This window comes from Sinocyclocheilus rhinocerous, unplaced genomic scaffold (assembly GCF_001515625.1).
Source record: "Sinocyclocheilus rhinocerous isolate Xijiao unplaced genomic scaffold, SAMN03320098_v1.1 scaffold662, whole genome shotgun sequence".
NCBI lineage: Eukaryota > Metazoa > Chordata > Actinopteri > Cypriniformes > Cyprinidae > Sinocyclocheilus > Sinocyclocheilus rhinocerous.
In genome coordinates this window covers 2,935,612-2,947,861 of record NW_015639782.1, presented here as the reverse complement: position 1 = coordinate 2,947,861, position 12,250 = coordinate 2,935,612, and the positions used below count along the sequence as shown (strand labels likewise).

The following is a 12,250-nucleotide window of genomic DNA, read 5'->3' as shown; positions in this document are numbered from 1 at the left end:
GAAACTTTTCTGAAGACAGTCGGTTCCCTTCAGAGATACATTCATATAAAACACCCGCTCCGTGTTTTGATTTTGAAATGTGCAGTGCTCATGTTTATTCAACATAATTAAAATAAGCAAATTCCTTCAGCGCACATTTCAGTGCAATATATTTTTACAGATTTTTTTAAACCGTGTATACAGTATAGGGCTGCCACAAACGACTATTTCTGTTTCGATTAATCTATCGGCTAATTTATCAATTAATCGATTAATCTAACTGATTAATTTCCCACAAAAAAAAATCAACAATTTTAAAGAACATTCTCACCTGTGAATGACACATGATGTAGCCCAGCGGTTAATCCTGTCCTCGCGCCAGCTCGTTAGAAGTGAGCTACGTGCATGAACTGTGTTCCGATCGATATGATCCCTACACAGTGTTCATTGCTCCCTACTCCCTGAGCGGGGTAAATCCGTTGAAGTTTACTTCACTTCGGAACATGGGCTGGAATTGGGAACCTGATGTAGCCTATTGTAGTAATGTTGTCTCTGGTCTGTGAGTGTAAATGCGTTCAGGGGGCGTGGCTTTGGACGGCGATTGCAGGAAGGGTGGGACGTTCGCTTTCAGTGCTATCAGGCTAAAGTTAGCATTTTCCAAGATCTCCTATTGTACCTTTAACGTTTTAGCTCAGAATTCATTTTTAATCCCTGCATGATTTTAAATATCAAATGTGTTATAGCTTGACTACAAGTTTAATAACAACGTTGCAATTGTTATAATTAAGGAAATTAAACTTGCCATCATGAAATGTGTCTACACGGGCGATAATGCCAAAAAGAAAGAGAAACGTCGGAAATTAGGCATATTTTATTCAAGACATTATTATATGTCATCAACATGCATTTATCATTCTTTCAATCACCGCCAGAATGGCCAACTTCACCATGATGAACTTAAAATTGGGTTCTATTATTTTTCCTCAACAGTTCTCCTCATAAAACAAAATTCATTTCAAACACAAATTTGATAAGAACTTAGAGTGGAAATTATTAGCAACACCAAAATAACAGCAAAGCTAATGTTTTCTGTTAGTTTAAGCACAAACTAAGAAAAGTAAAACCAAACTTTGTGGCAATAATTAAGACCAAACTGAACATGGTGTGTGTTTATGGTGCATGTCGGCAATGTTGTCTCGGCGGGGGCGGGGCATGGTGGAGGTGGGGCTTAGGTAGACGATATTGTCGGATATCGCAATATTTTTAAAGGCGATTATCGATAAGATATTTTTGACATATCGCCCAGCCCTAGTACATACAAACTTTGTCTATTTTTTATTTATTTATATGTATATATGTATTTTATTCACATATCTTTATTTTTTATTATCTGTGTGTTGTTGTTGTCGTCTCTGTGTACTGGAAGCTTCTGTCACCAGAACAAATTCCTTGTATGTGCAAACATACTTGCCAATAAAGCTCTTTCTGATTCTAACTTGCATGCCTGTTGAGAGGGCTGTGCTAATCATAACCTAGTCCCTATACATGCTTTCACGTTGAAAGCACATGACTGCAATATTATATAACTGCATTGACAAAGAGGCAGCCTGCAGCCAATCCCCACTCCCCAAAAATAAAAGCCCTGCACATAATGAAGGCAAGTGAGGCCATGTGAGTGAGGCAGAGCTGGCCCAGATTCTCCCCAGATCTTATGTTGACGGGTCACACTTAACAAAGACCTTGTGCTTTAGCATTAGCTTTTGAATGTTGTGAACTGTGTGTCTGACAGACTGAGAGCAGTGGTGGACAGTAACGAAGTAGTTTTACTTCGTTACTGTACTTAAGTAAATTTTTCAAGTATCTGTACTTTACTGGAGTAGTTTTATTTTTAGTAACTTTTACTTTTACTTCACTACATTCCAAAGCACAAGATCATACTTTTTACATCACTACATTTCATTAAACTTATCGTTACTCCTTATAATATATCACGTGCTCCGAGACGCAGAAGCGGTGTCTGATTCATGAACGAACTGATTATTTTCAATGAACCCGTTAAATCGGTTCGCAAATCGCACCAAACGATTCATTCACGAATTAGAATTAACCGATTGTTCAGCTGTTTAGTGCGAGTCTCCAGTGAACTGAATTCACAAGTAAGAACCGGGAGATCTTGTGTGAACGCGCGCGCGTCTGATGCTGTTAAAGGTAAGTTACTAATGTCGAATTTTATTATTATTTATAGGTCATATTTAGGTCAAAGCTGTCAGTTGTTTGTGAACTAAATCTGCTGTAAAGGGTGATCTGTTTAAGCCCACTGAAATGCTTGAATGCAGACACATTAACATCAGAGTCTCTATGTTTTAGGTAAAAAAACATTAAAATAACACAGATTAAATTAAATAACTAAGGCACGTTCATCTTCCCCGCTGCTGAAAAGTTAGCAGTTTTACTAAAATGCTATGCATTTAGCCTTATGTGACATCTGTTTTTATATTGTTTGTCAGCACACATAGCCTAAGTTGCTATGTACCTGGATCAACTAGCCGAGTAGACAAATATAAATGTTTATTCATAACCATGCTGAAAATAAGTCAATGTTAGCTGATGCTAACTGTCTAGCTAACGAGCTTGCTGGTGCTAAATTGAGGTAATTTTTAAAAAATAAAGTCCAAATATTTTTATTCAACCACCTAGATAGATTACATGAAAGGATGTGATGTTCAGAACACGGTAACTACAGTAATTATCAAAGTGGGAAGTGATGCCCTCTGGGGGCATTTGGCCAGGGGTGTTTTTACACCACAGACAAGGTTTGAGAAAATCTAATTATATTTTCCTTGCTGCTTGGTTAAAAATAGTCTTTTGTGAGTTGTCACAGCGTGGAGGATGGAACAGAAACAGAGGTTTCCCCAGTAACAGCTGTTTAAGTACATAAAAAATCAAGTACTTTTGTACTTTCACTCGAGTAAAATTGAAAACTGAGTACTTTTACTGGAGTAATATTTTATTATACTTTTACTGAAGTACTTGATATGTGTACTTCGTCCACCACTGACTGAGAGGACCCAGCTGTGTCATGTGTCATATATGTATTGTATTACCTGTAGAGTGTCTGACCAGTGAGGTGAATTACTTTCTGCTTTATTCTGTACAAGATGAGTGCAGTGGATTTTGAAGCTACTGATGTCTAATTATAATACTAAGCTTTATACTGCAAACGAGGTTCTCTCTACATTTAGCTTCTCTTTTTTGCTATTGTTTTTTCAAAAAGTTTTTCGAGCCTTCCACCTCTCCGCTGGGGTGATTCTCTGGTTACAAGCAGGTGGTGTCAGGTTACTTTACCTTGCCCTGTCAATCCAGCATGTTGGTATCCCTTTTGTGATAGACAGGGCGTTTACAGAAGAGCTCCCTGCAGGCGCAGTTTCTGCTGACAATGAAGTCCAAGTTTCGACTTTGCGTTGAGCTTTAGACTTGGAGTTGCTGGCTGCCATTATGAGTTTTCAAGTTCTCATATTCTCATAAAAATTGGAATTCCTGCCTCCGGTTCTGTTTTTTGGAAGCTCAGAACATCAGAAGGTTGACTTTTGATCCTTGGATACAAGGTTACAGAGCATGTTAAAAATCATAAAGTCTTTGTTATAGATGATCTATATTGGACTTACAAGGTAAATCCCAGTGCGTAAGAAAACAATAGTATTTCCTTGGCTATGCATTATCCTTGTTTGCCCGTGCATTTCGGTGTGTAATTTGGTTGCTAAGCTTATGAGTTGCCCGACCACACTGCAGCAGAGGTGTACATGTTTAATTAAAAGACTGCTGAACAATCGGCCATCATGCTTCAGTGCTGCTCCCTAAAATGTGAGACTTGTTCACTGTGAAAAATGATTATGGTCCCGACGTTTGTTGGAGGTTTTCATTCCTTTATACTGAATAGTGCATGTTCTGCTTAATTAATATGCATAATTAATTATCTGGCAGGATATATTAGTGTATAGCTCATGCAGATACATGATTAATATCCATCTGTTCTCCAGGTCATTAATCAGTTCTCAATAAGCTGCTGAGCTTTCCTTCACTGCATTGCGCTACAAGCACCTCCAGTCATAAAACCTGGAGCAAAGCCCGGAAATATCACTGTAAATATAGGAGTTGCTGACTGATTATGTGCCTTGTCTCTTTCCAGAATACAGTCGTTTTGAGTCCAAGATCCACGACTTGAGGGAGCAGATGATGAACAGCAGCATGAGCTCTGGCTCCGGCTCCCTCCGCACCAGTGAGAAACGCTCCCTCTACGTCAGGTATCCTCTATATCCTTGAATTCCTTAATTCAGTTTTACTGATATTATATAGATATCTCAATAAGTGCTTTTTAAATCAGGAATCTTCATGTCGATCAAACAGTCAATACAAGTCAAATTCTAGTTAATATAATCAAGGCATGTTTTCAGAAGTTGAGTATCGGTTCTCTTACATTTAATACTATTAATGCACCTTTTATTTCTAAAAAGTGTTCAATTATACATTTTTGTCATCAACACATGCAATTTCATTTGCAGTGGAACTTAAAACTGAAAAGAACTGAAAACATTTTTGTAGTACATAGATATGCTAAAATGCCTGGATAATATTATTGGTACCCTTAGGAAATATTTGATTTGATGATTCTACCCTAAATAGTTTCACCAATGTTTAAAACTTTATTGTAAGTATTCTATACTCATTCAGCCACTGCTCACTGTATAATATTATAAAGACGTTTAGGGTCCATGGGACTATAACCAGTGTCCCTGGACATGGCAGTGGGAAGAAAATTAATTCAAGATTACAATGAAAGATTGTGCAAATGGTAAAGAAAGAACAAAGAGAATCTACAAAACAAATTCAAGACAGCACAAGGTGCAGTTTTGAGTTCAACCACCTGTCACCCTCTGAATGAAAATGGTCTCCATGTTAGAAAATGCAGGAAGACTCTTGTTTCGTTGTCTTTTTTTACTGCCTCTGGCACGGGATACCTTGAACCTGTGCATGGAACCATAAAATCAGACATCTATCAAGTCGTTTTTAGAGCAGAATGTTCAGCCCTGTCTTAGAGATCTTGTACCCAAGTCACAGGTCATGAGTTCTCCAGCAGGATAATGAACCAAAACAGGCCTCAATAAGCACTTAAGAATGGATGAAAATAAAACACTATAGAGTGTTCTTAAGTGGCCTTATATGAGTCTGGGTTTGAATCCAATTGAACATCTAAAAACTAACTGTTGGGAGAAGCACCCATCAAACCTGAGAGAATGGAGCAATTTGCTCACAATGAATGGGCCAAAACTACCAGTTGAGAAATGATGGTAAAAATCAAATTCAAATATTTAGTTCCATTAAATATGAAAGAAAATTCTAATCTAAATACATTTGTCAGTTTCATCCTTTTTTTTTGTGAAATAAGTGAAAGGGTACCAATATTTTTAAGCATTTAATTGTGCCATTGATGAGTTTTAATGACAAGATCTCATATTAAAAAGCAGTTGATATTTTGATATTTTCTAAAGAAATGGTAATAGTGTCTGACAGTAGGTGTTAACTTTTCATATTAAATAGTAAGTCTAGTTATAATGAATATATATTCTGCCTAATGAATGTCTGGCCTTTTTCTGACAATAGCTTGCACCTAAGGTGAGCTGTGCTTAACGCAGTGTTTATCTGCTGTGGGTTCATGAGTCAGCTGACCACATGTGTTAATGTTAAGTGTGAGATCTCAAGGCGTTTTCACATTCCTATGAATGCAGTGATGAGATAAGTGTGTCAGAATGGTACAGGCATATGTCAGTCAGTACTGATCCCACCCTGCACTACTCCATCTTAAAACAGATGCCTGATGTTGTCCTCAATTTAGCTATGTAGCAAATTATGTGTGTGTGTGTGTGTGTGTGTGTGCGCGCGTCTCGGTAGGCATGTAATTAGTGTGTCCTAGGAGAGAGGTATGTAGAAAAACAGGAAGACCTGCTCCACTGGTTTTCCTCCTTTCTTTTGTATTTACCTGTCTGACAAGATAAAAACATTCAGCTTTGAACACAATCCCTGACTGTGTTTCTCAACTCCGTGTCATCTACCATCTGGTTTTTCTCTCATGATGTTACTAGGATCTTCTATCACTATTGTGCCCTTGAGTGCTTAACCACAGGTTGATCCAGGGGACTGACTGTGCAGAGATGTAGGAGCGATAAGAAAAATGGAGTGTGGGGGCATTTGCCCAATAAATTTACTTTTATTCAGCAAGGATGCATTCAATTGATCTAAACACAAAGACATTTGTGACCCTGGACCACAAAACCAGTCTTAAGTGTCAATTTTTCGAAATTGAGATTTATACATAATCTGAAAGCTGAATAAATAAGCTTTTCCATTTTTTTTTTGATGTATGGTTTGTTTTCACTGTAAATTTTTTTGCTCTGTGGTACATCATCTTTAATTTAATAGCATTAGAGCTGCTCCATTGCAGCGGATTTGTACTGTAATCACGCACTTTGCTGTAATAATGCAGGGAACCACTCGCTATAAATCTCCTAACTGATATTTTCAGAAATAGAAGTCGCGTTTCTGTACGAGTACAGGAGCTCAGTATCGGGTATCGGTGCATCCCTACATATTACTAATCAAAAATTAAGTTTTAATATATTTTTGGTAGGAAATTTACAAAATATGTTCATGGAACATGATCTTTACTTAACATCCTAATGATTTTTGGCATAAAATAAAAATATATTATTTTGACCCATACAATGTATTTTTGGCTACTGCTACAAATATACCTGTGCTACTTAAGACTGGTTTTGTGGTCCAGGGTCACATTTATAATTTTACAAAAGATTTTGAATTCAAATAAATGCTGTTTTGTTTTGTACTTTATATCCATCAAAGAATCATATAAAATGTATCACTGTTTCCACAAAATGTTTCCACAAAAATATTAAGCAACACAGCTGCTTTAAATCAGTATATTAGAATGATTTCTGAAGGATCACGTGACTCTGAAGACTGAGTAATGGCTGCTGAAAATCCAGCTCTGCCATCACAGGAATAAATTACATTTTAAAAATATTAAAATAGTTTTTTTTAATTGTAATAAAATTTCACAGTATTACTGTTTTTACTGGGTTTTTTTTTAATAGATGCAGCCTTAGTGAACATGAGACTTTCAAAACCATTTTTAAAAATTGACTCTGAACTTTTGAACAGTGCTTTAAATTTGAAAAAAAGAAAAAAGTGGGAGGTTGTACTTAAATATTTATAAATTGGTTGCTGTGCCTTTGGTAGGAAGTAGGCTTGCCGCGATAGACGGTGCTGACGGTGTTACCGTTGTTAAGCCGCAACACCGGTTACGTCACTTGCCCACCTCGGCACTGACCCCCACCATCGTTTTGATTTTTTTTTATAGTAATAAAAATAATTTATTTCAGTAAAAGGACAGACACTACAATTAAAAATGGAACGCGGCTGCTCAATGCAGTGTGCCGAACGACAGTCGCATCACAGATCAGATTTAATTTATCCAGTGAGGAGAGTGAGTCGAGCTGACTGACAAGAAGAGTGGGGTGAGACAGAGAAGACGATGGCGAATGATTTAGTTTCGAAACGAAATGCAAAAGCGCCTGTTTGGCAGTATTTTGGATTTTGAAAAGCCTGTTGACTTCTGCCGTTAGTCTAAGGTGATTTTTGGAAAAAAATTACTTATTTCCAGTTTTGTATACCTATTTAAACTTTATGTAAGTTATTTGTTATTTTATATTAGGCATAGCCTGCCCTATAGCATGGTGTATTTTTATTCGTTTTGTTGATAAAAGTTCTATTTTTTATATATAGGCTAAAGTGAGTTTGACGTTGTATTTTGTTGTTGCATTCAAGCAATTGACGCCGAATTGCCGCTAATTCGAAGTAAGTGAAAGTAAAATGCGCACGGTGCTTTTAAGCTATATAAAAGCGAAGGAAAGCGAGGAAAAGAGGGAAAATTCAAATGAACAATTGCTTTATGCCAAATTGCTGCTATTTGAAAGCGAAAGTAAAATGTGCACGCTGCTTTTACAAGCTATTTAAAAGCGAGGAAACGCCCCTGCCCCCATGGTGATACCGGTATTATTGGTGTTGTCACATGTCGATTAACCGGTGGGAAAATTTCCTCACCGTCACAACCCTAGTAGGAAGTGTTTTGTAAGTTGCTTTTAGTGAGAAAGTATCTGCAAAACAAATTTAAACAAAAAGGTGCAGATGTCCAGTGATGTACTTTTGTCTCTGTATGTGTATCCCCACACCCATCCTTTAATCAAACCTGAACACCCACTCTTCTAGCGCACTGTTGATGTATGTGTTGTTTCGTTTGGTTTTCCCAGGGCTCTTTTTGACTACGACAGGACCAGGGACAGTTGCCTCCCTAGCCAGGGCCTGAGTTTCTCCTATGGGGACATCCTGCATGTCATCAATGCCTCTGATGATGAGTGGTGGCAGGCACGGCTGGTTACACCCCATGGGGAGAGTGAGCAAATTGGGGTTATACCAAGCAAGAAAAGGTACAGTACTGCCAACAAGCCCAGATAGAATTACAACATTTCCCCTGTAGTAATGGGGTGTTCATTGCCAATCATACATTTTTTTTTTTGATCCACAGGGTGGAAAAGAAAGAGCGTGCACGGTTAAAAACAGTCAAGTTCCATGCAAGGACGGGCATGATTGAGTCCAACAGGGTGAGTAAGTCATCCTCCTCCTGTGAAGGACTCATAGGAGCTGCCCCACTTCCCCTGAGTGTGGGAATTGGTGGCTTCTCACAGTATCCTGGAGGCTCCTGTTACTGAGCATCTCATTTCTCACAGCGACACACAAACAAAAGTGTAAAATTACAAACATGCCCTGTGCCATCATAATCAGCTATGATGGTTAGATCAATGCTCCTCAATCCTGGTCCTAAAGGCCCCCCAATACTTCACATTTCTGATGTTTCCCTCACCACACTTCTGATTCAACTCCTCTGCTCATTAGTAAAGTGCTATATGACCTGAATTGGCTGTTTGGGGCCCTCCAGAACCAGGATTGAGGAAACACTTCATTGTACTTTAAAAGGATAGTTCACCCAAAAATTACAGTTGTCATTTACCTTCATGTTATTCAAAACGTGTGATTTTCTTTCTTTCATGGAACACAAAAGGAGATGTTTGGCAGAATGAACGACATAAGGGTGAGTAAATGATGACCAGATTTTATTTTTGGGTGAACTAAACTTTTAAGTGTAATGGACAGGTCGGGATGCTCAAACAAACAGCAATGTTTTCAATGTGCACAGTGTCAGAAAATCAGTCTACAAATTGTACACTACCATTCAAAAAATGTTTTAAGAAATTAATACTTTTATTCAACAAGGACACATTAAAATGGCAGTAAAGACATTTATAGTTTTATTAAAGATTTCCATTTTAAATAAATGCTGTTCTTTTAAACTTTTTATTCAAAGAATCCTGGGGGGAAAAAAAAAATCACCGTTTCCACAACTAATTTCAACATTTAATAAGAAATGTTTCTTGAGCACCAAATCAGTATATTAAAATGATTTCTGAAGGATCATAAAATCTTTCTGAGCCCAAACTTTTGAATGGTAGTGTAGTTGACTCTGCATATTTAACCGGAAGTCAAAAAAGTATTTTCACAAAAATAATTGTGCACTTCACCTTTATTTATTTGCCATTGACACCCATGATTTTCTTCTGCAATTTGTGCAATGAAGACAAGAATATATTTCACATCTTTCATTGTTCAATTAATGTATTCCCTCTGTTACATTCACAGTTAAAACTTTATTAAAACAAACTTTAAAAAAAAAATTCTGAATGTAGCATCCAAATGGTTTACATTCATTATCCCCCATGTTTGTGCAACCATGTCATCTTTGGTTATATTTTTGCATGCGTGCTGTGAATTATATTGAAACCCATTCTTTTTTGTTTGTTTGTTTCATTCCTCATCCCCATTCCCCCACCATCGACTCGTCTCCACTCAGCCAGTCAAAGTAAAGCGCAAAAAAAGCTTCAACCTATCACGCAAGTTCCCGTTTTACAAGAGCAAGGAGAATATAGTGCAGGAGTTGGTGGAGACTGAACGTGAGTATGAGCATGTGACGAGGGCTGTGACTCTGTCCTTCATGCTTCATCCTGTCACTGTCACTCACTCTGGAGATGGCTTCTGATTGGCTCTTGACCTTTCTGTGAGGAAACAGCCAATCGGGTCCTCTCTGGACTTTGTCTTGCTCTGAGGGGGAACTTAGCACTTTTCACAGGTGTGAGGCTGCACTAACACTCAAATGCTGTGCTCAAACATCCATCATTGTTAGAGCTGTTCCCTTCAGCATTTGCAATTTAATTTTGTTTCAGATGAATATGCATGGGAAGCCCCTGTACTTAAATTACAAATGGACAACCCAGATCTTTCATCGCACAGCAAGCTGATGTTAGTATTCCTTCATCCCTCGAGAGTGCAACACCTCTCTTCTCCCAGCCTCTCACTAACCTCTTTCTTCTTCCTTTCTGCTCTCTCTCTTTGTTCTTGCTTTCACCTGTCGGGACGCTCAGGACTTCCCAGGGTTAAGCGATGACTTTTATGGATCAAAGAGTTTGAGTAAGTGTGTGGTTCCTCTTGTCAAACAGCTGTTCCCTGAACTAACTGAACCGGCTGTGCCACACACCACACACATTTTATTCTTTCTTTCTGTTCCTCCCTCTCTCTTTCTTACTGAATCTCCTCTCTACCTTAAGAGTCATTTGCTTTTAAAAAAGTACACATTATTTGCTGTTTGCAACTCATTTTAGTAAAACTAGATGTTTAGCAACTAAAAATGTAGGACTTGATTATGTCCATCAAGTGTTGATTAGAAGGTGAAAAGTGAGTGTAACATACCAATATGGAGCCAGGACTAATGCGAGTTTGCTAAAACTATGCGTAAAGGCACAATATGTAAGTTCACACTCAGTCACGGCGTCATCAAACTACGCCTTTGTCTATTTGTTTATTTTGAATATGCACCCTCTAGCGGCGAAAATTACATATTGTGCCTTTAAATGAGTATTGTCATTTGGTTAACATTATCCAATAATCTGTATAGCCTAAATGAAAACAAAGTAATTACAGAGGAAGAACAAGTTATTACATTTTGATAGATTTACCCTTGTGAACAGTTTGAGACAAAAAAAAATCTTAAAAATAAGCATATGTTTTTTGTTTAATATCATATTGGATACATCAGGCTTTAATGGCTCATATAGTATGATATAGTGAGAATATGGAGCTCACACTCAAGGAGGAAAATATGCAATTTGGCACAAATGGGAAATAACCATATATGTTATTAGGATGATATTTGCTATTTATGATCAAAGCTCTTAAGTATTTATTGTGTTGTAAAACGTATAATGCAGTACAGTACAATGTTTGAGAAATGTACAAATAAATGTTCCTCAAAAGCCTGATGTATCATATATGATATATATGATACTCACTTTTCAACATGTTTTTTTTCTAAAAAAATGATGTATGGATAATCAAGTAAACTTAAGTTGCTTCTGTCCGGTAAATGTTAATTTTGAATAATTACTAACAATATAATAGTTATTCTTAAGTTTACTTTATAAAAAATCAGTAAAGATTTCACAGTAAAAATTTCACACAAACGATGACCTGAAGAGGTGTTTAGATGATACTAAAAGGCCTTTTACTTGCTTAAGAACTGTCAGTTAGATGACAGAACACATGTACCTGTAGTAGATTGTGTACAACGGTTTTTTTTTTTTCAGTAAAAAGTTTTGATCATGTTGATAATTTAGAGGCCTTATACATTTGTGTATCTTATATGATACAGTAGGCTTAAAGATGTGGTAAATTCAGGCAAGCTCAGTTTTTGATTTCATATTGATTTTAAACTCTCAAATCATTCACACAAATATTCTTATATCAAAGATCGGATTGCCATATGATCAGTGTTGGGCAAGTTACTCTGAAAATGTAATTAAATTACTGATTACTCCTTTTAAAAGTAATCACGTTACTGTTCTGATTACTTTATTTCAAAAGTAATTAGTTACACTACTAGTTGCGTTACTTTTTTCTCCATGAAATTCATGAAATCCCAGCATACACGCTCTCGATAAGTATTTGTTATTAAAGCATCAACATTAACAGAACACTGTTATTTTTAACTAAAGCAAGCATAGGCTGCTGCGTACATGGTTTGGCATGGCAGAAT

General features: G+C 37.1%; 1 protein-coding gene across 8 annotated transcripts in view; it reads left to right on the top strand.

The window, feature by feature from the left end:
- The window catches only part of LOC107751999 (disks large homolog 3-like), a 75,659-nt gene that overhangs the window by 56,020 nt on the left and 7,389 nt on the right, over positions 1 to 12,250 (top strand). For 3 of the 8 annotated variants that reach the window (XM_016567823.1, XM_016567820.1, XM_016567819.1), the window contains 5 exons: positions 4,166 to 4,280; positions 8,361 to 8,537; positions 8,636 to 8,711; positions 9,170 to 9,199; positions 10,016 to 10,115. In XM_016567823.1, the coding sequence (XP_016423309.1) occupies positions 4,166 to 4,280; positions 8,361 to 8,537; positions 8,636 to 8,711; positions 9,170 to 9,199; positions 10,016 to 10,115 (498 nt within the window). Of the gene's footprint in view, positions 1 to 4,165; positions 4,281 to 8,360; positions 8,538 to 8,635; positions 8,712 to 9,169; positions 9,200 to 10,015; positions 10,116 to 10,583; positions 10,630 to 12,250 lie in introns of all 8 variants that reach the window. The other 5 variants (XM_016567827.1, XM_016567826.1, XM_016567825.1 and 2 more) reach the window with 3 other exon arrangements.